This window comes from Emys orbicularis, chromosome 22 (genome assembly GCF_028017835.1).
Source record: "Emys orbicularis isolate rEmyOrb1 chromosome 22, rEmyOrb1.hap1, whole genome shotgun sequence".
In the NCBI taxonomy this organism is placed as follows: domain Eukaryota; kingdom Metazoa; phylum Chordata; order Testudines; family Emydidae; genus Emys; species Emys orbicularis.
Window position 1 is genome coordinate 6,761,388 of NC_088704.1, and position 26,992 is coordinate 6,788,379.

The window sequence follows — 26,992 nt, forward strand, 5'->3', positions numbered from 1 at the left end:
CACAGCTGGAACATGGCCTGGTTTTAACCAGCCACATACATTGTGGGAGGAGTGAGGAATATCTTAACCGGCTAAAATTAAAGGGGAAGTTTAGGCATCACCCAGAATGCAGTAACCAGAGATGCAATTCAGCCAATTCTTGAGCGGAGAGGCCTGTGGGATCTCAGACAAACACAAGTGGTTGGGACCTTGTCTATGCATTATCCCGAAGATGGGTCCTACAGCAGAGCCCACCAGCCCTGCACTGAGGCACTGGCTCAGTACTGATTCAGAGGTACGAGCGCCCCCTTCTGAATCAACACCACCATTACCTGCAGGGCAGACTGAACATTATCCTCCCCCTCTGCAACAGATCTGGGGGCTACTGCATATGCTCAAGGCCAGGACCCTGTGTATTTCATTCCTTTGTGCTCCAGAATCTCAACTCTCACCCTTATGGCGAGAAGAAAACCTTGAAAACACAAACCAAGCATACCTGATGCCAGAGTCTGGAGAGAGCCTGAAACAATAGCTTCAAGGGGCAAGTACTGCCCCGTGCACCTCCACAATCAGTTTCATTGTTCCAGTGGAACGTGGGTGTCTTGGTTGCAGAGTGAGTGCATTGGCCAGACCCAAGGGAGGGCTTTGGCTATTAGGACAAAGACCCTGACTTGGACTCTGTGTACAGCGGGCAGTCAGTGCAGAAGCAGAGCACTGCGGGGGTAGGAAATGAATTCACAGCACTGTTAACCAGCTGATCTGCTGAGCTTTGTACCAGTTCAAGCTTTTCCCAGGCCATTTGGCTTCACTCTTCGATACAGAAAGCGACAGCAATCGAGCCGGAGGTCAAAATTCACCACGCTGTTTAGAACACGTACATTCGGGACGAACACAAGGACAATGACGACCCATGAGCCGTTTCCTTTCATCCCCGGGGCCCACTACATCCATGCATCTGCTGCAGAAAGACACCTGCCGGTCTTGTTGTACGTCACACAGCCATCAGCTCGAATAGGAGGACATCAATACCAGGACTCTGATCCTGCATCTGAGCCATGCAGGAACCAGTCGCTTCCTGCCTCTGAAACAGACAACTCAATGGCCTGGTCTACCCTAGGGAAAGTAAGGGGGGTTGCACCATGATTGCTCTCACGCTGTAGAATCTTAGTGCAAACAGGGCAAGTTGGAGTTATCCCTCAATTTGGCTGGTTGAGCTGAAACCTAGGTTCCTCCCTCAGTTTCACCAGCTAAAACAAGACCTTTCCCCATCTCTATTAGAATGATCCAGCATGTTCTAGCTATCTAAGGGATAAGGCACCCCCCCTCACCACAGGATGTGGGGGTGCCTCAGTCTTTAATATATTTGTTTTCACACTACCCCTGTGAGGCAACGCACGGTTATTATCCCCATTGCACAGACGGGGAACTGAGCCACAAAGAGACTAAATGACTTGCCCAAGGTCACCCAGATAGTTTGTGGCAGAGCAGGGACTCGAATCCAGGTCTCCCAAATACTGCCCTAACCGCTGGACCACGCACTAGAGATTGTGCTGTAGATACACGTGTTCCCTACTGCAGATGTTCTGAGTAACACACACGCAAACATCCAAGAACAGCCCCTACCTCAACTTGTCTACAGCCAAGATTTCCAAGACTAAGAATTCTGGATCCCAAGTTTAGACACCATGAAGGAGGCCTGGATTTTCAGAACATGCTGATACCCGCTTGCGACCCAGAGCGCCCTGTATTCACATCCTACACTGGGCACTGCCGCTCAGCACTGAGATGCACTGGTCAAGCACCACTTGGGAAGTTTATAGAGGACCTGTCATTAGTAAGGCTGGTCCCTGCCATTGCTATCAGCTTCCCTCTTTCCCAGGAGCAGCAAATTCATCCCAATCACTTACAAGGCACATTCCTTGATTCACCAGTCTTGACTGGATTAATGTAATTGTGGGGAACCTTCGGGGTCTCACCAGCACTTAGTGGTTTATTCACTCAAAGCGCATTTGACTGGCTCATTTAGAACAGCAGAAGACAAATTCCCGCTCACGGTGTCCCTGTCTTATAACAATATTAATGCACATAGTCTGTTACCATAAAGACTACAGGCATCTATGCAAATCATTTACCTTCTCACATCATTGTTCTGATGTGCTACGCGGAAGCTAAGAACTGAAACCCATTATGAAGTACAGAAGTAGTACATTTTGGGTGACCATTTCCTCTCTCATTACAAGATTTCAGTTCTGCCAAAGTCAGTTGGTATAAGGAGTGGGGCGGCGGGCGGAACCCAAGAATAACCCTGACCAGCTGTTTTCTATGCAGCACATGAAACGTCTCCAAAGGGAACTTTAGGTTCATTATTGGTTTTGATTCCTCTTGCAAAGAGGAAATTCTGACTGAGGTTCATGACTTCCAAGTAGGAGTTTTTGCAGAATGGTGCATCCAATCTGACCCTGGGTACCAGCTCCGCTTTGGGCAGGAACCCTGTTTTCTGTACATTTATGTAAAACGCAGTGGATGTTTCCAGTGTAACAGAAGTAAAAAGGCTCCCTGATCCAGAGGTCATTTATCATAGATTATCACTGCATCCCTGATTAGCATAAGAAAATTCAGATTTTAAGGGGACACCTTTAATTTCACGGAGTAAATTCTCTGGCCTAGGTTATGGAGGAAGTCAGACTACAAGATCATAATGAGAAAAAAAAAATCTATGAAACTGATATGATTTGTTTCCAGGCTGTTACCTCAGTGCATTCAACAGAACTTTATCATCAGTTTCACTGCTTCCTGTCTACTCCGGCCACCATCTGGAAAGCCTTATGCAGGTGCTTAAGGTCCAGCATGCAAGTCTTTGCAGGATCAGGGCCTTGGCTGAACAATTTCTCTCTCATTGAAGAGCATGTTTAAAAAGTTCCAGGACTTACTATTTATAGGAGGATTCTGTCAGATACTGGAATTTTTTAAAAACTAGCAAATAAATAAAATAAATAATAAAGTTGGCAGTGGCCCTTTAAAACTGAAAGCAACAAAACCAAATCTGGTTTTCTTCAGCATTCCTAAAGCCTGCAGCTGCAGTGTATCCAACTGGGTAAGCCTTGTCCACACTTGGAAGGTTTTGTCCAGTATAATTCTCTCAGGATAGTTAATCGTTAAACCAGCAAACCCCTCCGAGCAAGGATGCAGTTATATAGTTATGAGCGCTTATACTGGTACAGCTTATGCCAGTTTGGGAGACTGGCATAAAACCAGGGCTGCACGGGGAAGGCTTTGCCAGTATAGCTATACCAATATACTGTATCGGCAGAGTGTGGATGCAGCACATGCTGACAAAACTGCACGTTTGCTAGAAGAACTTACTCTAGCAAGAGTCTGTTGCATACACCTGGCCCAAGCGATGTCAGTTATACCAACATTGCCATGTTCACACTCGGGCTTACACCAGTACGGCTACGTCAGAGATACAAAAGTCACACCCCAAATGAAATAGCTAAACTTAAGTGTAGACTAAGCTGTACATGTGTTAGAACCCACCTTCCTGGACCAGTTATAGCTAGATTGCCTCCTGCCATGCGCGTTGGGAGGTCAGCCTACATACGACAGACTCCACTTAGGAGAATGAGCCAACCCAGATCCCCCTGGGGCTACTTGCCTACATAGCTGGGTGGCAGTTAATTAGGTAATGAGCATCTGGGCCTAATAAAGGCTTAGGAGGGCTCAGGCTGGAAGCCTGCAGCTGCTCCCAGGGGTATCTCCCCGGAGAGCGAGGGTCACAGACAGAGGAACAGGCCCAGAACACAGGGCTGCCAGGCAAGGCACTGGAGCAGCCCAGGAGAATGAACTGGGTGTGGGATGTCCTGGGGAGCTCAGTAAACAGCAGTGCACGGTCTGGGGAAGACGCCCAGCAGAGGCCCAAGCTCCAGGCAGGGAATTCAGTCTTATCTCACCCCACTAGCCCTGGAGCACTCTCACGCCCCGATCAAATGGCCGGGAATTCCTGATGGAGTAGCTGACTGAAGCTTTTGTTCATTTTCCTGTTGTCCTTTTTGGTTAAATAAACAACACCTTCCAAAGAGGGTGCTCTTTACTACTAGAAAGGACTGCTTGGACTTGTTTATACCCTGGGTGAGGGGAAACTGAGGCAGCAGCTCACCAGCAGTGCTGCGCCTGATCACAAACGGTGCACTGGGGTCACCTCCATGCCATGAGATCCACTAGTTTAAACAGTAAGTGCTAAACCACCCAGCAAGGGTCACAGCTCTAGGACTCAGCTGCCACCTCCCCTTTTGCTCTCAGTAGCAGTTTCCAACTCGAGAAGAGAGACTCCAGGGTGGAAGATCCTAGGTTGTCATCTAAGGACCTGCTGCAGAACGCTCTCTAGATCCCTGGCGGGCTGACTGGCCACCGTTTCCCTCCAGGAGCCGGGAACGCATATTCGAACACAGCTAAAAATACATCAAGACTATCCTAATGTCAGTTTGGTGCCTAAGTGACTTCGGTAGCAGCCCCAGGGTCAGTGTGTGATTGTAAAGGGGATAGGAAGGCTCTAAGCCATAAGCTGGACAACCCCTGCTCTAAGACACGCAAGGGATGGGACAAGACAGTCCTGGGAAATAACTTTGCTGCTCAGAGAAGTGTGGGAGACTCAGCTCAGCCCAAGACACCTGACCGTTCCCTGCTCCCCCGTTTGGCAAGGGAGGGCTGTTGAGTGGAGCAGCCCCAGAAACGCAAACCAAGCAGGTGTGTGCCATCTCCGGGACTTGGTAACGCTGTGGCATGAGTCCTCCTGCCCCGCAAAGCAGCCTGCGCGCCTGAGAGGGCCGGTGTGTTAACCCCGGGCATGCCCAAATTACATCACTTAAGAAAGCCGGGGGGGGGGGGGGGGGAGAGGACAGACAAGTAGATCATTCAAAGGACAGACTGCCAGAGCCGCGGGGGGGCGGGGGGGGGGGGAAGGCATGTGTGTGTGAATGACACGGATTCTCCTCTTTGGCGGGTAGAGATACACCTTGTTCCCAAAGGCTCCCAACTGTTTGCACATCAAACACCACCAAACAAACCCAGCCAACCCCCCCAGTCAGTGGGGCAGGAAGGGCTGGGAGGAGAGAATCGGAACGGCCTCGCATAACTCGGAGGTTATTCATTTCCCCGCCCCGCAATGCCCACAGTAGGATGTTACCCCCCCTCTCCCCAGGAGCATCCCACCAGCTGCGCCCCAAGAGCTTGCTGGCTCCAGCATCCTTGTCAGCGTCGCGCAGGGCTGCAGAGCCCAGGCTTTGGGAGCAGGCAGTGCCCTTAGCTCCGGAACAGAAGCGCGAGAGGGATGCACCGAACAGCCCCGCCAGGTGCGCCGGCTCTTACCCTAGCTGGGGCCAGCGCAACTTCCTTCCCCGGCGGCTGAGCTCCCGCCTTGCAGCGAGAGCCGGGCAGGGCGAAGTGCTGCCTCCAGCAGCCCCGCCTGGCCTCGGGGGTTCCCGTGCACGGCCCGCAGCTTGCAGGGACACCCGGGCTCCCGCTCACCTGCGCTCATGGCTGCGCGCGTCAGCAGCACCCGGCGCCCCCCGGGAGCCGAACTCGCGCGCGCCGCCCCGGCCGCGGCCAGCCTCGCTCTCTGCTTCGGAGACACAAAGGAGCCGCCGCGGGCGGGTCAGCGGGGCGGGGCGCGGCCGCGCAGGGGCGGCTGGGAGTTGTAGTTTCTCTCTGCCCGGGCTGAGTTCCCCACGCTGCAGGGCAAGGGGGAGCTGCAGTGGGGGGCTGTGTCCAGCCGAGGGCTCCTGAGTACATAGCAAACCCGGCTTCCTCTGGTGCCAGGGCCCTGCCTTGACCCAGGACACCCGGGCAGGTGTCACGACACCCCCAGATCATGACATGCGGAAGGTCTCCCAGTCCCAGCCCCAATTCTGAGCCCTGGTAAGAGCCCGCCTGCGGCAGGACTGCCCAGGTAACGCTGGGAGGGTTTCCCAGGGTCTTACACACACACCCCAGCAACCCCGGTTTACAGATGAGAAACTGAGGCACACACAGAGGAATGGGCTTGCCCAAGGTTACGCAGGGTGTAACCCACTTCTGTGGCAGAGCCAAAGTCAATTCCTGACTTCCACTCCTTATACACACACTATCTATACCCCTGTATCTATGTAACACACTCTCTCTTTCTCTTCTGTGATCCACCTAGTTAGTCTCTGTGATGCCCTTTTACGCTGACCATGCCACTCTTCTGAATGAGAAAAGGGCCTAGTAGGTTATTATCTAGTCCAGTGGTCTCCAAACTTTTTTGATCACGCACCCCATCAGTAAAAAATTATGAGCATGCACCCCCTGCCGCGCCGCAGGGCCGGCTCTACCATTTTTGCCGCCCCAAGCAAAAAACAAGCAAACAAAAAGCTGCCCGTACTGCCGAAGCGGCGCTGCTCCGGCGGCGCTCCTCCTGCCGTGCACCCCGAAGGATCCTCTTGCGCACCCCACTTTGGAGACCACTGATCTAGTCCATTCTGCTCAGCCAATGCAGGATGGTTCCGCTCACTGTTTGCCCAGTGTGCCATGAAGCCTGGTTTTAAATGACTCACTGAGGCTTCCACCATCTCCCCTTGTAGACTATCCTTTATGCGAACTGACCTTCTCAGTGGGGCAATTAATCCTAATTATACCTCATGGGCACCATAAACAATTCCTCTCCCTCCCTGGGATTTTATTTCTCATCTTCTAGTTATATCTGGTGGTAGGGGGCAGGCTCACCAGCTATGAGGCTCATTTCTAGTGTATACCTTATTATCCAAAAAGGTCATGCTTCAGGGTTGAAGCTGGCCACCTACAGGGGTCAGGAAGGGATTCCCCCCCAAGTATTCTGTTATTTTTTTAAATCTCCTTCCTCTGAAGCATCAGGGATGGCCATGACTTTAAATGGGACATTGGATGGGATGGGGCAGGGCTCTGAGGTGGCACCCAGCATTTTCTCTCTCAGGTGCTTGGCTGGCTGGTTCTTGCTCAAGTGCTCAGGATCTAATCGATCACCATAGGTGGGGGCAGGAAGGAATTTCCCCCAGTGACCTCAGAGATTTTTCACCTTCCTCTGCAGCATATGGATGCAGGTCACTTGCTAGGACTACCTGGGTGTATCTCACTTAATAATTTTCCCATCACTACAGGGGCCTTGGGCACTGGTGCACCTTGGTCCCTCCTAGTCTCGGCCAGTGGCACAAAACAGTCTAGTCTTCTGTGGGCTGTGATACTTTGGTCTAATTTCAGTTGCTGGGTTCAGTGTGGGGTGCAGGGTGGGTGGGTGGCCTGTGATACACAGGAGGTCAGTGTAGATGATGGGTTTTAAACTCTAGGACTCTATAGTTTCCCTTTGTTGTTTAAATCAAGCTATACTTAGTTGGCTTTTAAACTTTCCAACTGATAAATTTCACCAGAATTTAACATGAGATTATTCATTTGGCTCCAGGAACAGTATGGGATGAAGATATGAACAACTACTCAGACGCTGCTCTGCCTCTTAGATATAGGGAGCATAGAGAATGCATCTTTATAAGGTATCAAATTATTCATAAGGAAACTAAATTCTTCCCATAGATGGGAGAGATTATCAGATTTTGCAGAAGGGAAGATGAGATGTCTGTATTCTATTACAATAAGTTAAAAGGGACATGTGCCTGGAGTTAGCTGAAAGCCATTAAAATATTTGCACATGGAGTCTTGTGGATCTGTATCCTATTATGGTGTTAACCAGTGCTGATGGCTTTCAAGAACTATTAACCACAGGTCAGCTGCAACTGAGTGAAATATGTAGCACATGGGGGCGCTCAATGAGACCGAAAAGGAAGCAAATTGAAAATTGATTTAAGCACAATCGATAGCCAACCTATGGAACTCCTTGCCACAAGATCTGAGAGCACCCCAGAGTTCTAAGTATTCAAAAAAGGAGCAGATAGTTATATGGATAAGAACACCCAGGTTTACATTAGATATAAGTATGCTTCAAGAGGGATGTAATGCCTCATGCTTCAGGGCAAACTAGTAAGTAGCAGGGGAATAAATAACATTCCAGTATAAGTAGGTTATTCCACAGTTTGGCATTACAGGGTTTCTTGCACTCTGAAGCATCTGGTATGGACTTCTTAGCACATGCGCAATGTGCCTCAGGCAGCATGTGACCAGGATTCAATCGCTGAATTTGTTGCGCTGGTTGGATCATTAAGTTCCCCGGCCAGGGCTGGGTATAGACCACTGGTCTGAGATATCATGGCACTTTCTTAAGTAGTTACAGTTTCATTGTCAGGCAAGGTTCTTCCCATGAAACCCCCCAAAATTTCTTCAGGTCGAGGATTCCCACATCACATGTAATTTCTACCCACACACCTTCCTTGAAAGCTTCTCCCATACCTTTAACCTCAGCTATGGCTATATTTGAATGAACGCTATTAGATGAATTATTGTCTTCGGGTTACTACTTTGCTGTAGTGCCAACGTGGAAACAGACGACTTCCCCACATCCAGTTCCAGAATCCTGGAGTAAAGTCTGAGGTGTAGCAGTCCTGTAACCTGCACACACCAGAGGTCAACCAATTTCAGACTTCAGCTGGAATTTACAAATTCATCCAGGAGGCACAGGGGAGAGAGAAGTTGGTTCAATTATATTAATAAAGTAGGAGCTCTTATTTGTTCTTTACAGTATTTATTGTACATGCATCTCTCTGGAAAACGTGAGTCCCTGTTGGAACCCTCTTTCTAAATCAGATATAAATTACGTTCAGCTACAGTATGTGCGTTTTACACCTATTATTAAGAAACAGAATTATGCGCTGACCGCCTTCTCTTTGTAAGTTGCCATCATTTTCTTGATTTCGGCAATTGCTTTTCCAGGGTTCAATCCCTACAAAGACAAAGTGTAACAGTTAGCGGACAGAGAAATTAACACTACACTTGACAGAGTTTCCTTTACATTAACGTGGGTCGGTGCTGTAAGCTCACAGCCATGCCGGCCCCACACGTTGGCAAAGTGTGGGCTGCAAAATCCACCCCTTCTCATTCTGAAAAATAAAGATAGTGTCCACCTGCTCCCATGGCAAGCCCCAGTATGGGGTCTCCTTTTGATTGTTCGCATGATCCTTAGGGGGGGATAGCTAAGTGGTGTGAGCATTGGCCTGCTAAACCCAGGGTTGTGAGTTCAATCCTTGAGGGGGCCACTTAGGGAGCTGGGGCAAAATCAGTACTTGGTCCTGCTAGTGAAGGCAGGGGGCTGGACTCGATGACCTATCAAGGTCCCTTCCAGTTCTAGGAGATAGGATAGGATGATATGGTGCACAGGGGAGCCACTCAGTTATGATCTAAGACAGGCAATGTCCTGGATGTCTCTGCATACGATGATGTGAGAAGATGCAAAGTCACTGCACCCCCAATTCCATCTTTCAAGGGAAGGAGTGGAACAATGTCGGGGGGGAGAAGAGGCAAGTCAGGGTGGGGTGAGTGGGGACACATCCAGCAGGTAGCTGCCTCTCCGCAACAGGTGGCCAATTCTGACCCCGCTAAAATCTTCAAAAAGGGCCCTTGTTCAAATGTTTGAAGCCCCTTCCTGGGCCACAATATATATATATCTGTTAGCACCAGCCTGTGTCATTTTAAGAAACGAAAAGATTTCTTTTATCTTTTGGTCTGAATATGGCAAGACCTGACAAGCAGCCACTCAAGGGACTGACAACAAACCTAACTGCTCAGAGATAAGATCTCTTGATAAAGTTGGAGCAGAGCTGTACTCAGCACATTTGGAGGGATTTTCACATGGGCTCCGAAGGCAGGAGCTTGCCTAATACAGATGGTCCATTGTATAAGTTTCATTGGAGTCAAGATACAAAACCTAATGTTTTATTTAAAAACTCGGAGAAAAGCAAGAGCCGCGTCTTAAATGGGACCTGAGGGATAGAAAGCAAAAGCACTTCAGGCTACAACACAAAAATGATTCTAACACAACATCATGCTTCTGGCTTTTCAGTTTTCCAAAGGATTTTTTGTTGTATTGTACAGCCACCATTCATGCTGTGAAAGGCCTTTATATAATCCTGTCGTGCTGCCTAACTTAATGAGTATGCTTAATCTCAACATAAAAGGGAAAAAAAAAAAAAATCACAAGCACCCTGCCAGACAGCTAATCATGGAGAATTCAGATATGATCAAGGGAAGACCCAGGATTATAGTGTCTGGGTTGAAACATGGTGATTATTAACTAATCAGTCATAGACCCATAATGTGCTGCTTCATTATAACGCCCACACAATTTTTTTTTTTTTTTTTTCCCTCTCTCTCTCCCTCTCTCCAGTATAGATAAACACTGACTTCAATGGAACTACATCAGTTCACATCAGCTGATGATCTAGCTCCAGATGTAACTGGTTACCTATATTCTGTAGAAGTCATCAATAAATGTAACTTGAAATCCCAATTTAATATGCACAGAAGCACTGAGTTTTAGTGATTTGCGCTTGTAGAGATGGATGATCCCTGAGAATCTTACTTCCAAGAGTTATGTACTCCTGGAGCAGGCATTTGCCTCATGCCTACTAGGCAGGGGGCTTTCAGTTGTAAAGGATCTGATTAGAAGCAATTTCTTTGTTGTTTTCAAAAAGAGGTGGGGAGAGAGGGATAGCTCAGTGGTTTGAGTATTGGCCTGCTAAACCCAGGGTTGTGAGTTCAATTCTTGAGGGGGCCATTTAGGGAGCTGGGGCAAAAATCAGTACTTGGTCCTGCTAGTGAAGGCAGGGGACTGGACTCAATACTCTTATTTTTTAATAAATTTTAGTTTAGTTAATAAGGATTGGCTGTAAGCGTGTAGTTGGGTAAGAACTGGAATATTCATTAACCTGGGAGGTGATGTGTCTGATCCTTTGGGATTGGTAGAACTTTTTTATATGATGAATAAGATTTCCAGTGATCCTTATCATATTTGACTTGGGTGTCTGGGTGGAGGCCTCAGGCTGGGTCGCTTTAAGGGAACTGTGTTGTTGGCTTCTGGGTAACCAGTGAGGTGTTATATAGCTGTTTGGTGCTGGCTTGGTAAATCTAAGTATTGGAATATCCACCAGCTTTGGGGATGGTCTGCCCCATTCTTTGCAGTTCACCCTGATTGAGTGACCTCGGTTGGCTCCCCTGGGACTCCAGTCACTGTGGTTCTCAACCAGGAGTACGTGTACTCCTGGGCGTATACCGAGGTCTTCCAGGGGGTATGTCAATTCATTTAGATCAGTGTTTCTCAACCTGGGGGACACATGACAGGTTGGGGTGGGGGGGTTGCAAGTGCAGGGCCTGCACTAGTGCGAGCCAAGCACGGCAGCTGCCGGGGGCCCCACGAGGCTAAGATAATGCTTGAGCCCCAGGCAGGGTGCTTGAGCTTGAGCCTCCTGAAAAGAGGAACAGTAGTTTGGAAAGGTTGAGAACCACCGGTCTAGATAAAACAATACGACAAGTTTATTAAACTACAGAAAGAAGGTAATGACTGAAGCTACGTCTACACTACGTAGCTTTTAGCGACACAGCTGTGCCGCTACAGCCGTGCTGCTAAAAGGCGCGCAGTGTAGCTGCTGTTTGTCGGCAGGAGCGCTCTCCTGCCAAAAATGCTAACGCCACTCATTGAGGGTGGAAGTTTTGTCGGCAATGAGTGGCGTTAGCATTTTTGGCAGGAGAGCGCTCCTGCCGACAAAGCGCTGTTCACACTGGCGCTTGTTGTCAACAAAACTTGTGTCTTTCGGGGGGTGGTGGTGTTTTTTTTAAACACCTCTGAATGACAAAAAGTTTTGTCCTTCACTTGTCAGTGTAGACAAAGCCTGAATCTTTCAGTCAGGATCCCTCCCCCCAGTCCAGAGCTGTTTCATTTGTTCTTCAGGTGTTGTGGAAACCATGGGTAGAGAGAGAGAGAAAGGAGGAACAGATAATTTGGGTCATCTCCTATCTCTTTTTATAGCTCTTTCTCCTCTTTGAGAATCATCTCCAGCTGAGGTTCAGGAGACGGAAAGTCTGTGTGGACAGAACCCCCAGCTGTTTCTTTGTCAAGATGTAGATTTTCACCCACATCCTCTTTCCTGCCAAAGGGTGGCCACTTAACCAGGTGATAGTCCATTTGATCTTGCTGACATCTGGCTGAGGTATCGGCTAAACTTGTATCTCTGGGGAACTGGTCTGTGACTCTTCCCCAGACTTGGAACATTCCTTTGGTAATATCATACAGCAGAATCCTATAACTTTACATACAACATCACCACACATATTTTACCAGAACAATAATGATCAGTAAATTATGAGTTTTCAAATGATACCTCACAGGGCATACTTTGTACGAAATTTATCATAGTCTTGAAAAAAGGGTGAACATAGGGGTACACGCGGTCACAGAGGGATACATACCTTGGGGCAAGTTTTTGTGCAGTTCATGATGGTATGACAGCGGTAGAGGGAAAATGGGTCCTCAAGCTGTGCCAGACGTTCTTCTGTGTAGTCATCTCTGGAGTCAATCATCCAGCGATATGCCTGAAAAGCAGAGTGTTACTGGGCATGCTGTATCCTTCTATACTTGAAAAAAAGCATTTGATTAAAGATACATATCAAAAGCATGATTTAACTTAAGGCTTTCAGTGCAGAGTCTAAATCACTTCCTTTAATATGCTGCAAAAATCCAACTACTTCTTTAAAATCTTGAGTGCAACTGTGACTACAAGTAATTAGTTAAAATATCTGTAAATTGTTGCAATAGCTAATGTGATCTTTCATCAATGGAACAGTGATTAATTTGCTTCCTCTGCCAGTGCAATATGCTCAATGCATTAGCATGACAGGTAAGATGCAATAAAAACTATTTAGTACTTTTCATCTTCAAGGGGGGAGGGATAGCTCAGTGGTTTGAGCATTGGCCTGCTAAACCCACGGTTGTGAGTTCAATCCTTGAGGGGGCCACTTAGGGAGCTGGGGCAAAATCAGTACTTAGTCCTGCTAGAGAAGGCAGGGGGCTGGACTCAATGACCTTTCAAGGTCCCTTCCAGTTCTAGGAGATAGAGATATCCTATTAATAAATAAAATAAAAAGGGACTTTAAAAAGTGTTATTTGCTCAGAACACCCATGTGAGGTAGGCAAGTATTTGCATTTTAATACCACAGGCAAGGAAACTGAGGGAGAAAAATTAGAGAAAAGACCATAGTCACAGAGGAAGCGTCTCAGAACTGGAACTCAGGAATTCCTGACTTTCTATCTTGTGCTCAGTCTCTCTCTCTACAAATTGATCCACTGATCTTTTGGAACAAGCCAGGAAGTGGGTTTGGTGCCCTTCTTTGGGGTGAGAAAAAAGGAAAATCTCTAAAGGACAGCAAAGAACATGACCCAATTAGTCTATGTGTATCATCCAGAAGAGCAAGCCCGTCTCTGGTAAGCAGTGGAAAAACAGGATACTTTCTTTTTGTGCCTTACTGCTTTTCAGGCTGTTAGATAATGAAAAACGCTTGTTACCTAACCCCTGTCGTATCACAAGGCCTTTCATAACATCTGTATTACACCCTGCCCACACTATCCACAACAAGCAGGGCTCAGAGTGGATAACCAACACTCACTGGGGGGGAATTGAACCAGGGCTTTGGAGCTGTGCTCTGGCTCCACTCCAGCTCCAGGCAAAAACCTGCAGCTCCACTGCTCCGGAGCTGCTCCGTGCTCCAGCTCTGGGCTTCCCTCCAAAGCCCTGAATTAAACAGGATTAGAGCGAGGTGCATCCCTGTGTGGGGCTCCTGACTTTTCAAAATTATTTATTTTAATCTATTTGAGGTTATTACTAAACCCCCTTGCTCTTGAGCTCTGAGTAAACAAGACCCCCTTAAAAGGATGTACAGTGCCACGCTGCACATTTCCACTGGCTTCAGAAAAAGGGGAAGTGCCAGAAAGTAACTCAACAATCCTGTTTTATCAAACATCATCACACTGCAGTGCCCCCACCCCCACAGCAGTTACTGTCTTCTTACCTGCATAAGCACCGCAGGGCCTAGGTATTTGTCTCCGTTCCACCAGTAACTGGGGCAGCTGGTACTACAGCAGGCACATAGAATGCACTCATAGAGCCCATCCTGAATACAAATGGGAGAGAGGACAGCCAGCAATGCAAGACATTATCTAGGAAACAATTCTTCTGAAAGGTGACATGTGCTTCCCTGTCCACCCTCTTCCCCCTTGTGACTTCCTACTTCGATATGTTCATATGCAAGGTGTGCTAAAGGACCAGTTTCTGCACTTGTAGAGAGAGATTCCCATCAGTTGGTGCTTTAAAACAGGAAACCAGGGATCCTTTACTTCTGGCTGTACTGTAACAGGGTTTTTTGTGGAGGGAGGGTGCAATGAAAACACTGGGGGAGTAGGAGAAGTGGATGAGAAAACAATGCTTATATTCCAAGAGCTTGTTTCAAGCAGGCCCCAGTGGGCTTGTAAGGAAAAGCATGGATGCATCAACAGTAGTCCATTATTTCATAGTAGAACTCTCAAGATTAGACTATGGATGAGCACGGTTAAGTCACAACGCATCCTCTGATACAAAAATGACCCTGTTACGTAAGGGAAAAAAAAGGTAAGAGGGTCCTCCATGTCCCATCCCCCCCCCCCCCCCCCCCCCCAAGTTAAAGGGTGTTGCCTGATTTGATTTAGGCTTCATTTCTGAGTATTGCTTCTTGGAGATACACTCTACCTAGGCTCCCCTTTTAAAGAATGAACCCTATTTGTAGAGGACTGCAATTCTGAAGGTTTTGAATTAAAATACAAGAAGAAATTTGTCAGCGAAAAGGAGCAATAAAACAAATCTGCAGGAGAAGAGATGGGTTGTACTGCAGTGAAATCCTTCCAAATGTACAAAGTATATGAAACTCACTTTCAATACTTCAACTACATTTTCCTAAAAAAAAAAAAAAAAAAAAAAATAAAAAAAAAAATCGAAGCTTAAGTTTTAAGAAGATAATCAGAGTTTGTGGCAAAAGTGCTGTATGACAGGAGAAAAGGCTTCAATGTATTTTTGGAAGACTTAAAAGGACAAAGTCAAACTGAAATTAGCTTCTATCTCAAAACTTTTACCAGTTAGTAGTAATACCTGAGCTTACAAGAAATAAGAGATCTGAAAAAAACAAACCCTTTTTCTCAATTTACTTTGTGCATTTGACACCACATTGTGCCTGGTCAGTTTCACTTTGTGTGGGTTTTCATAAAGCAAGGTAAGAATTTTTTTAGAAAACAGCAAAATCAGAAACATTGGTAGTATCACACTCCTGCACTGTATAGCAACTGAAACTACTTTTAATTCTTTTTTTTAAAAACAGATGAGATTTCAAATGGATGCCACTTTTAATTTAAAGTCCTGTTTTCCTTTTATAATCATCCAACATACATTTAGCTCCTTTGCATCTTTTCCATACCCTAATCCAGACTTTCAGACCATCGGATGGGAAATTCTGGGGTTTTGTTAAAAAAAAAAAAGGTACAGTAAAAGCTTTTTTTATCCGGCATGTTGGGGAAATGGGGGGTGCCGGTAAGTGAAAAATTCCAGTTAACTAAAAGAGAGGGAGTTTGGGTGCAGGAGGGGGAGAGGCACGGGAGGGGTTTTGGGGTGCCTGATCTGGGGGCACCCACCTTGGGCAGCTCCCCGCAAGCGGCGACCTGTCAGTGTTGCTCTTTAGGTGGAGGCGCGGCAGGCGGCTCTGCGTGCTGCCCCTGCCTTGCGCTGAATACTGGCTCCGCAGCTCCCATTGGCTGGGAACCGCATCCCCTCCCACACTCCAACCCCCAGCCCTGCACCCCTTCCCACACTCCGAACCCCTTGTGGCTGTTCCTTCACCTAGGAGCAGCAGGGACATGTCGCTGCTTCTGGGGAGCCACACGGAGCCAGGTAGGGAGCCTGCCAGCCCTGCGCCAACCGGACTATAAACCGGACTTTCTATGAAGATTAGAAATGCCGGTTTACAGAGCTTTCCAGTTGGTACAAGGCTGGATAACACAGCTGTTACTGTACTGGTATTTTATGGCACCACTGACATTTTTAGCAGTCATATGATGCCTTCATACATCAGAAACACTTTGTAAATTGAGACTCACCCTGGAAATTTTCAGCTATTCCTTTAGAAAGTTATATCCTGTTACTTCTCACACGTTTTTAAACAGTTTCTTAGGTTGTTTATTTAAAAAAAAAAAAAAAAAAAAAAAAAAGCATGTTTGCGGTTCAAACTAAGCCCTCTTTCATTCCTTTGGACGACCTAGCTCATCTGCTCCTCCTTGATACTGCAATGATATTGCATTTGCAACACCATGGTTTTGGCCATAGCAAGAGACCAATGTCCCTAGCACAGAACTATAACTTGACTGCAAGATCTATCTGGACAGGCTGGGGTGTGAAGAGAAAAACCTGTATTTTGCTACAGTTGGTGTGTGTGTAAAGGGGAACACACACAAAGTTACTGGCAATGTAAAATGTTTTCTTTTTCCCTTCAAAACTCTTCCAGTGGGCAAATCTCTTTAAAGGCCCTCCAGTCTTCTATCCTAGCTGTCAACAGTATAAAGCCCCCAAAGGGCTTACTTACCTGGGAAAACAACAGTGTGTTAAAACATCACCAACAAAGACTCGTGGTACCTTATACAATATTAACTGTGGCTTAACACCATGGCGATGTCCACAATGCCAAAAACGTGTGTTTTCACACTGAGCTAGCTAACGTGCATTAGTTATTTCCCTGTAAAATCCGAGGGGAAACAAGGCACTGTTGTTTTTACCATGATGTAGTCAGATGAGGTCTAACTTGGATGGTGGAGTATAGAGTTGACCTCACCAAGCTATTCGAAGTAGTAACTACAAAGCCTTGTCTCCTATCGCTGTAAAAATCACAGAGCTCTAATGCATGTTGTTATCTTGATATAAAAAACAAGAACAACATTTTTCTTGGACAGTGAAGACAAAAACCTCAGTGCAGACAACTGATCTGATGTTTAAGTCCCTGTCTATATTGCTTGTTTTCCATCACGTTAGAATACAACCCATGAGTTGTGGTAACGAACACCATGTAAAAAGAACAGGAGTACTTGTGGCACCTTAGAGACTAACAAATTTATTTGAGCATAAGCTTTCGTGGGCTACATCTGATGAAGTGGGCTGTAGCCCACAAAAGCTTATGCTCAAATAAATTTGTTAGTCTCTAAGGTGCCACAAGTACTCCGATTCTTTTTGTGGATACAGACTAACACAGCTGCTACTCTGAAACCTAACACCATGTAGTTAGTTTCCCCATGCAGACAAACCCACAGAACATTACACCACATTCCAGCCAATCAATTCCCACCACATAAGGGAAATCTCTGAAAGGATTCTAGCAGGGATGGTGAAATGATTCCACATTCCACTCTGCACCTACCTCTAAGGAACAGCCCTGACTTACGCGTGATGACAGATATTTTAACATATCTAACCTAATTCTTATATGGATGAAATTAAAGCACCGGGGGGCGGGGGGTTGGAATAAAACATAAGTATTAACCAGTTTCTCACGATCTTCTATAGACTGCAGATACTGCTCTTTGCCCTGATTCGATTCATCCCTCTTCTTCAGGTAAGGCTCAATGACTTTGTACTGAGCGTAGAAGTTACTCATGTCCTGAGTTTAAACAAACAAAAAAGACAAAAAATATTTTACTGACTATTTACTAGGGTTTGTACTAGCAAGAGATCAGACGTTCTGCACACACATTCAGGCAGAAAGTGTTGCATTTGCCCCTTTAACCTCCCACTTCCTATTTAACAGTAACAGGTGTAACCATTGGCTATGAAGCTACAGGAATAAGGAATCAGTTCCTCAGCTCTCTCTGCCCCAGCTCTCATTGTTCTGTCACAAAAGTTTTTAGAAAGACATTATATAAAGGTATGAATTTTGGAATGATCTCTCAGCTGGGTGCTGCGCCGTCCCTGAAAACCAAGGTATAGTCTGAAACACTGTCATCCTTAGTCCCACAAACCCCAACAGAGACAGAAACTCACCGGAACGAGATCCTTTACCACATACATGTGGGGGAGAGGGTAGATTTTGGAGACCTTGCTAAGGTTGGTGTCAATTCTTTTGGTACAGGCCAGGGTGTTCCCGCCATTGATGTTCATAGCGCAGGAGCCACAAATGCCTGAGAAGGAGAGAAGAGACAATGGAGCATCTGACTTGTATCCTTTCACCCTCCTGGGGGAGGGGGGGCCTTATTGCCCCAAACTACCCCCTTCCCCCAAGCCATAATGTCATCTTAAAAGCTAGTGTAGTTATCACTATTCTACCAGAAGAAAGATCAGAATTCTCTTGGGATCTCGTTCAAAGCAGTTCTTGTGCCAGCCAGAAGTGTCACTGTTTAACAATGAAACAGGCTCCATCAGACTTCCATCAAGAGTTGACTACGTTGGGTCTGCAGCAGTAGCTGGCAAATTCAGGGTTGACAAAGGTAATGCACATGTGTACGAGTAGTTCAGATTACCCTTTCCAATTACCAAGCTGCAGCCATGCAGGAAATAGATCTGGGTGTAACTGTGGACAGCTCCCTGGAAGTTTCTGTGAAATGTGGAGTAGTGTTCAAGCAAGCAAAAGATATTTGAGGCTCTACAAAGAATGGAATGGAAACTATTAAGTTTATAATAGCTTTATATAAAATCCATCACACAACCTCGCTGGAATACAGTGTTCAGAACTGGTCACTTCATCCCTAAAGGGATGTAGCAGAAATAGAAAGGCTGACCCAAAAACCAAAAATGACTGAAGGCACAGTGAACTTCCATAAAGGAGAAGATTGAAACCAATTGGGACGGCGTAGCTTAGAGAAGAGACATGACAGAAGATTATAAGATAATGAATGGTATACAGAAGGTATATTGGATGCTGCTATTTATCTTTCCACAATTGAAGAACAATGGGAAAGCCAATGAAACGGAAAGGCAACCATTTTAAGCCTAACAAAAGGAAACACTTTTCTGCACTGGTAACAGGAACCTGTCCCAACTATCACCGAGATGAAGAGATTTAGCATTCCAAAGAGGGATTCGCTTTTTATATGGACACAAAAATTTTAAGGGACGTAAAGCCCTGCTTTAGGGGATAAGCCAACCAGTAACTAACAGGTTAAGGAGCTTCCTTTGTTTATTCCATTATGGGGTTTCTCGAACTGTCCGTGGAAGTATGTGATACTGGCCACTTTTAGACAGGGTACTGGACTAGCTGGACCACTAGGTGGATCTGGTGTGAAATTCCTACTCCCTCTGACAGCCCAGCAAGCTATCAATAGGGACTGAAGAGCAAACAATGTCTGTGGCAGAAGAGGACATATATTAGGTCAGCCCAACAAGATACGTGACTGTTACACTTTTAAAGAAAAATATTCAAAGCAACTATTTCCAAATGCATAGGGAACTGAACTGAGAGTAAGCACCACTTCTCAGGTATTTGTTTCCTCAATACCAGATTCTGAAAGCAACTGCACAGTGTGAAATTCCTCCTTGTGATATCCAGAGTCAATAATGGGCAACAACATTTAAAACAAGATGTCTTTCAGACAGTTCTGGGGAAAAGATTCTAGTACTTGAGACTAAACAGAAGTCTATTCCCCTTCCATGTTTCTGGTTTTTATTTGCAACCTTGTATAATGAATTAAAAATGAGGACTCTGCCCCTTTCAACCCATCTTTCTGTCCCGTGCCATCATAGGACAACTGTTCCCAAGTCAGCACACTGACACTATCAACAGAATTATCGTCTCACCCTGGGACTGAGCAAGAGAAGCTAAGCTGGATAGCAGACAAGCTACAAAATCAACATGGCACTCATTAAATGGATTAAAAACTGGCTAGCTGATAGGTCTCAAAAAGTAATTGTGAATAGGAAATCACCAATCGACTGGGAGTGTTTCTAGTGGGTCCCACAGGAGACGGTCTCTTGGCCCAATACTATTCAATATTTTTATCAAAGACCAGGAAGAAAAAGAGATAACCAATAAAGTTTGTAGATTACACAAAGATTGGTGGAATGGTAAATAATGACAAGAATAGGTAAATGATATCGAGCGATCTGCATCACTTGGTAAGCTGGGCGCAGGAGAACAACGTGTGTGTTTCAATACAGCCAGATCAATGACCTAAGAACCAAGAGTCTCTAGGCCACATTTAAAGGCTAAAGGGCTACTCTGGGAAGCAGGGACTTTGAAAAAGACTAGGGGGTCATGATGGATAATCAGCTGCACATGATCTCCTAGTGCAACACTGTGATTAAAAGGGTTACTGTAATCCTTGGATGTATAAACAGGAGAATATTAAAACTACAAGTAGAGAGGTTATATCACCCCTGTATTTTACACTGGTGTGACTGCTCCTGGAATACTCTGTCCAGTGCTGGTGTCCACATTTCAAGAAGAACATTGAAAAATTGGAGAGGGTTCAGAGAAGAGCCGCAAAAATGACTGAAAGATTGGGGGGGAAAAGCCTTATAGTGAGACTCAAAGACTTCTATCTACTTAATTTATCGAAGAGTAGATTAAGGGATGACTTGATTAAAGTCTGTAATTACCTACATGGGGAACAGAAATTTGATATTAGAGGGATGGCTCTTCAATCTAGCAGACACAGACATAACAAGATACAATGGTCGGAAGTTGAAGCTAGACAATTCAGACTAGAAATAATCTGCAAATATGGAACAGTGAGGGCAATTAGCCACTGGAACAATTTACCAAGGGTTATGGTGGATTTTCCATCACTGGACATTTTAAAAATCAGGATTGGATGTTTTTCTAAAAGATCTGCTCTAATTCTAACAAGAATTAATTCAGGGAAGTCCTATGGCTTGTATTCTAAAAGAGGTCAGGCTAGATGAACACAGTGGTCCCTGCCGTCCTTTAGTATATAAAATATTGGCCAAGAATTGTTTCTGGTTTTGCAAATTACCCTCCTGCATTCTAGCACACACAAAGGTACACAACAGAAGTGGCTTTTAGAATCACCAAGGTTGATTCCCCCCCCCCAACACTAATCATTTAACCTGGTCAAGAGAAAACAGACTGAAAAATCCTTCAATCATTCCCAGCAAAAACAAAACAAAACTCAGGAGCAATAATTTTGACTGATGTACTGAGATTGAAACAAAGTTATTTGATAACTGATCTGTGAATGAGCCTAGCACTTGAACCTGACAGACGTCAAGTGCCCTGTACTTAATAGCGTCAGAGGCAATATAGTATACCAAGGTCTATCCTGAGATGTTCTGCTGGACATAGGATATTCACTCTCATCATCTACTTTGGTTTAGATGAGTATCTTCTCAGAACTCAGTGTGTCAAATGATCCTCAGAATAACAGATTAATTAATTAACTTAAAAAAAAGAGCACCTCACCTTCCCTACATGATCTGCGGAAGGTCAGAGTGGAGTCCATCTCATTTTTTATCTTGATCAGAGCATCAAGTACCATAGACCCACACCTATAATGGAAAATGGTCACTTTAATAAGCCTGCATATTCCCCACAGCCCAACTATTTCCTGTCCACTCTTCTCACGCATTTGTGAAACCCTCTTAGATTCTGGAAATAAAGTTACTGTCTGACCTTGTTTACAACAACTCCCCCTTTGCTCCTGCTGAAATTCTAAAGTGATTCATTTCCTTATTTGAGGAGCAGTATCTGCATCCCCCAGCTATCGGCCTATATGCCTGTTGCTACAGAACACAGATCTTACAAAAACTGGAATTTTTGTTCTTCATATTTCTATTAGGAAGTGCCTATCAAATTATATGAATGATAAAAATTCTAAATACAATAGCTTGACCATCTAAGCCAATCCCAAGTGACAAAATATAGATCACCCAATCAAATAAAACTCAGATATTACCCCATGTGCCTTAATTCACACCCCCACCAAAATTCCCGAGGGGGGAAAAAAGCCCACAAAAAACCCAGATGAGTTTTGCACTGTGCCCCAAAGATCAATAACTCTGGCTGGGTTGGACAGTGGGGAGGCTTTCATTGTAAATATCTTGCTACAAGGCTCCTCCCGTTTAAATCAAGGCATTATGAGTTTTGAGTGTCGTCATTAATCATAAATGAGGCGATAATACATAAGGAAAGAGGCAGTCTCAGGTAGCCAGGTCTCAAATCATTCAAGGTTTATGTAATAGATAAGAAACAAAACTCCACCCAGAAACTAGTCAGAAGCCAGTGCAGACTACAGAGCAGCAATACAGTCAGCTCTCTCTGCAAGATGTTTTTCACTAAGCATGTGGCTACATTCTGCATTAATTTAAAATTTCAGAATAGACTTAAGATGGACCTCAAGTAGCATGCAATGGATCCTGAGGAAACAGAGGCACAGGGTTTGAACCAAGGTTCCTTCCTACATCCCCAAGAAAAGGTTGCACACTTCTTGCTAACTGCAGAGGGGAAAAGTGCTCTTGGCCACAGCTACCACTTGAGCATCTCTAATACGACCCCAAGCTGCAAACCCAAGTGATAAACGGCAGGCACAGACGCTCACTTTGAGAGGAGCTGATGTAACCTCCATCATTTCTGCTGGATCCTTCTCTCGATATACCAGCACCAGCTGCACATGCAGCACGGTTCCACTTTGGAATGCACATGGAAACTTTATCACGTATTCCAAAACATGCTAAAGCCTTGGACGTGTTTGTGTTTCTAGTATGGCTTGGGGACATTTTAGGGTCTCGTGTACATTCTGAAATTGAACTATCCTTTTAATCATCTTAAGAGACAGCTGTGTTGGACTCCCCCGGACACAGTTCTACTTGTCATGTTCTGTCCCTGTGTTATCATCAGGCTAAAGGAATTGTACTACATGGTTGTACTAGGCTTCCTTTACCTGGTGATAACACGATCTGGTCCCATCTACGCTGGCAAAACCAAGCCTTGTTATAACATGACTGAGACACGTCTGTGCAATAATGGATCATCCTAACATAGCTTGAATGATCATGTAAAACTAATAGTGCGGTTACAACCTTTAAACAACAGCTACAGAGTGGCTAAATTAAATCCACATCCAGAACCTTAAATGATTTACGCCAGTCCAAAGCTGACAGAGGAAAAGGCATCTCTGTGGAGCAGCTCTCTGGGGTCAGCATGCGTATAATTTTACATGCATACTCACTTATTCAGATCAATTTCATAGGTCTGCATGTGCGGCTTGTCCCCAGGCTTGTCAGGATCCCATCTGTAGATAGCAAATGTCTTGATACGTGGTGCTACTGCTTGAGAAGCGGGTGCTGCTGCTGCAGCTGCTGTCTGTGCTCCACGGCAGGCCTACGTTCAAACAATGACAACACAGCCCCTTAGATTCCTTCGTGTATTTTTCTAGACAACACGTGTAGGGTTGGGAAGAGATTTATTTTGTTGCCTAGTGATTAAAGCAAGGTATCTGGAGTCAGGAGTCCAGGATCTACCACTGACTTACTGTGTTGCCTTCAACAAGCGTCAACCTCAGCATTTGAATTTTATAATTAAACAAACAAACAGAGATAATACTTACCCCTTCCCACATACCTGCTACAGTTTCAAACACCGCTAACATCAGTGGAGAATTGCAGATCCAATTTTGGCTAGCGTAAACGCCACATAGAAAGTCTACAGGGTGTAGCCTATCTAGATTTCCATTACTTACTCATATGTTTTGGGATAAATAGGTAGAGAGGACCATGACCAATTCTAGATGACTTTCAAAATGATTCACGTGCCTCTCAAAAAACTCATTTTAAGCCAAACAGAACAGCTGTCACCAAAGTCACTTTAAGACACCGAAGTGTCCCTAGTGGCCCCCAAATCTATCCAGCCTCACAACACCCACCCCTATTTCACAGAGAGAGAAACTGAGGCACTGAAAGGGAAAATGGTTTGCCCAAGATCAGACACTAAATCAGTGGCAATGAGGGGGGAGCTGGCGCCCCCCCCCAAATCGCCACCCCTCGGTGGGGCGATGACGGGGGACCCGGCGCCCCCCGGCCCGCTAGCCACCCCTCGGTGGGGCGATGACGGGGGACGCGGCGCCCCCCGGCCCGCTAGCCACCCCTCGGTGGGGCGATGACGGGGGACGCGGCGCCCCCCCGGCCCGCTAGCCACCCCTCGGTGGGGCGATGACGGGGGACGCGGCGCCCCCCCGGCCCGCTAGCCACCCCTCGGTGGGGCGATGACGGGGGACGCGGCGCCCCCCCGGCCCGCTAGCCACCCCTCGGTGGGGCGATGACGGGGGACGCGGCGCCCCCCGGCCCGCTAGCCACCCCTCGGTGGGGCGATGACGGGGGACGCGGCGCCCCCCGGCCCGCTAGCCACCCCTCGGTGGGGCGATGGGGGCAGGGTGCTGGGAGGAGACAAGCAGGGCACCACCAGGAGACTCTTTACCTCTAGATTCCCTCCGCCCAGGGGGGCCCCTCCCCGGCCTGCTCCACTCAGAGACCCCCCCCGCCCCCTTTCCCTCCACAGCCCCCCGGCAGCTCCCCCACCTCCTCCCCAAAGCCGCCCCCGCGGGCCCAGCCCCCGACCCCTCACTGATGTAACCGCCCGCCGGGCCCCCCCTCACCTGTCGCGCGGCCGCCCAGAGGGTCACCCCGGGGACGCTGCGCTTCAAGGAGACACCGACTACGGCCGCTGCCATCTTGGGCGCTGACAACAACGGCGACACGGGCCGCCGCTATCCCACAGGCCACCGCGACGGAACAGGAAAGGACGCTACTTTCCCTAAAGACCACAGAGCAGCGACTGGGCGGCCATACTGGGAGTGGCTAAGTACGGAGATACTTGAAGGGCACATTGGGCGTGGCAGAGCCGCTGAGGTGAGATGGAGCCAATGGGAAGCCAGATTGGGAGTGACTGAGGTCAGAAGGAGCCAATGGGAGGCCATATTGGGAGTGGAGAGGAGAGATGGTGCCAATGGGAGTGACTGAGGCCAGAGGGGCGCAATGGGAAGCCATATTGGGAGAGGCTCAGGAGAGATAGCGCCAACAGGCGGCCATATTGGGAGTGGCGGATGAGGCTGGCTCAGAAGAAGGTGTGATGAAGTTAATGGAGAAGATTAAGAATGGCAGAACAGGGTCTAGAATTGGTTTGTAAGGATCCTGGGAAACCACAAAAGATCACAGTGAACGACACGGCGGGTCAGTAATCAGACATTATTGCTGCTTAGGGCGCATCCCCATGGAAGATCGGGATCCTGAAGCCAGCTCTGGAATAGCAAGAGCGAAAGAGACATTCTGGAAGCATAAACGTCTGATGAGACGGTACATAAATCTAGGGTTGCCATACGTCCGGCTTTTCCCGGACATGTCCGGCTTTTTGGTCCTCAAATCCCCATCCGGGAGGAAATTCCAAAAAGCCGGACATGTCCGGGAAAATAGGGAGGGGTCGTGGGGCTTGGATCCGGGCTGGAGCCGCTGGGGCTGGCGCCACTCGGCCGGGGCTGGGCCGGAGCTGCTCGGCCGGAACCGGGGCCCGAGCCAAGCTGGGCCGGAGCCGCTGGGACCGGGGCTGGGGTGCTCGGCCGCCGGCCGGCGTCGCTCGCCCAGGGCCGGGGCCGGGCCGGAGCTGCTCGGCCGGAACCGGGGCGCGAGCCGAGCCGGGCCGGAGCTGCTGGGACCGGGGCTGGGGGTGCTCGGCCGCCGGCTGGGGCCGGGGCCCGAGCCGAGCCGGGCTGGAGACGCTGGGACCGGGGCTGGGGCTGCTCGGCCGCCGGCCAGCGCCACTCGGCCGGGGCTGGTGCCCCAGGGCCCAAGCAGAGCTGGAGCCGCCGGGGCCGGCGTGCTTGGCCGGAACCGGGGCCGGCGCCCCAGGGCCCGAGCCGGGCCGGAGACGCTGGGGCCAGAGCCACTCGGCTGGGGGGGCCGGACTGGGCCGTGCCTCCTCGCGCCCCCCCCGCCACCGCCCCAGCCCCAGCTTACCTGCTGCCTGCCTGTTTCAGGCTTCCCGCGAACATTTGATTAGCGGGAAGCAGGGGAGGGGAAGGAGCAGGGGGGTGGAGCGTCCAGGGGGGGGGCGGATTTGGGGCGGGGACGTTGGGGAAGGGGCGGAGTTGGGGTGGAGCCAGGGTGGGAAAGGGGCGGGGAAGGGGCGGAGTTGGGGCGGGGCCGGGGCCCCGTGGAGTGTCCTATTTTTGTTTTTTTAAAATATGGTAACCCTAATAAATCTGAATCAGACTCCTAAAAATGTACATTTGCTCTGTGTTGAATTACAGCTGTGAAACATGGACGTTCAAACAGTTGATAATACAGACATTACAATCCTTCGAGCTATCATGCTATAGAAGAATTCTGAAAATACCCTGGATAGACCAAGTAATTACTCAAGGAGCTGACTGAGGAGATATCTGAGCCATTAGCAATTATCTTTGAAAAATCATGGAAGATGGGAGACATTCCAGAAGACTGGAAAAGGACTCCAGGATGAAGACTGTGGGTGAGAGCTTCACTTCTCTGGCACAACGGAACTATCTACAATAAGGGTAAACCCCATCTGTATGGGAGACAGAACTTTCTTTGGGGCTGGTCCAAGACTTGAATAAAATCCCCCAGGAACTAAAAACCATCACCTTCCCCACTCCATGTGCCAGGGGCATGTCTTTGACCTGCCTTCTCTAACTTAAACATATAGCAACATTAAAAAATAATCCAAAACAAGACACTCCACTGTATATACATCTCCCCCTGGGGAGAGAAAGAGAGAACAAACGTGACAGATGTCAGTCAGATTACTTAATGCCCTGCTGGAAGGTGATCAAATGCCACGGTGTTGAGCGTGGTATAAGAACCTATATAGACTAGAACAGAAAAGATAAGATTAGGACACTATGGGGTTGTTTTAATACTTTAAAGGATATTTGCACTGGAGAAAACTTTCAACAACGTCAGATTTAAACTTGGACGTGTTTTGTCTTGGACGTTTTCTATAATTTTCCTTGGCACTTGTTGCTGAGGATAAATTCTGTTCACATGCTCATAAAGGCATGTTCTTCCCTCCA

General features: G+C 47.4%; 2 protein-coding genes across 2 annotated transcripts in view; both read right to left on the reverse strand.

Annotated features, from left to right (window-relative positions):
* Positions 1 to 5,512, reverse strand: part of ATP13A2 (ATPase cation transporting 13A2) — a 67,450-nt gene extending 61,938 nt beyond the window's left edge. Inside the window, exon 1 of the mRNA XM_065421129.1 lies at positions 5,392 to 5,512. Coding sequence (XP_065277201.1) covers positions 5,392 to 5,512 — 121 coding nt within the window. The remainder of the gene's footprint in view (positions 1 to 5,391) is intronic.
* A 3,130-nt stretch (positions 5,513 to 8,642) lies between these two features.
* On the reverse strand, positions 8,643 to 24,713 carry SDHB (succinate dehydrogenase complex iron sulfur subunit B). The gene is made up of 8 exons (XM_065421185.1): positions 24,563 to 24,713; positions 23,141 to 23,292; positions 21,376 to 21,461; positions 18,003 to 18,139; positions 17,506 to 17,622; positions 13,969 to 14,070; positions 12,373 to 12,495; positions 8,643 to 8,854 (listed from the first exon to the last, which is right to left on the reverse strand). The coding sequence occupies exons 1-8, from the start codon at positions 24,635 to 24,637 to the stop codon at positions 8,777 to 8,779; spliced, it is 870 nt and encodes a 289-aa protein (XP_065277257.1). The 5' UTR covers positions 24,638 to 24,713; the 3' UTR covers positions 8,643 to 8,776.
* Between the last annotated feature and the right edge of the window lie 2,279 nt (positions 24,714 to 26,992).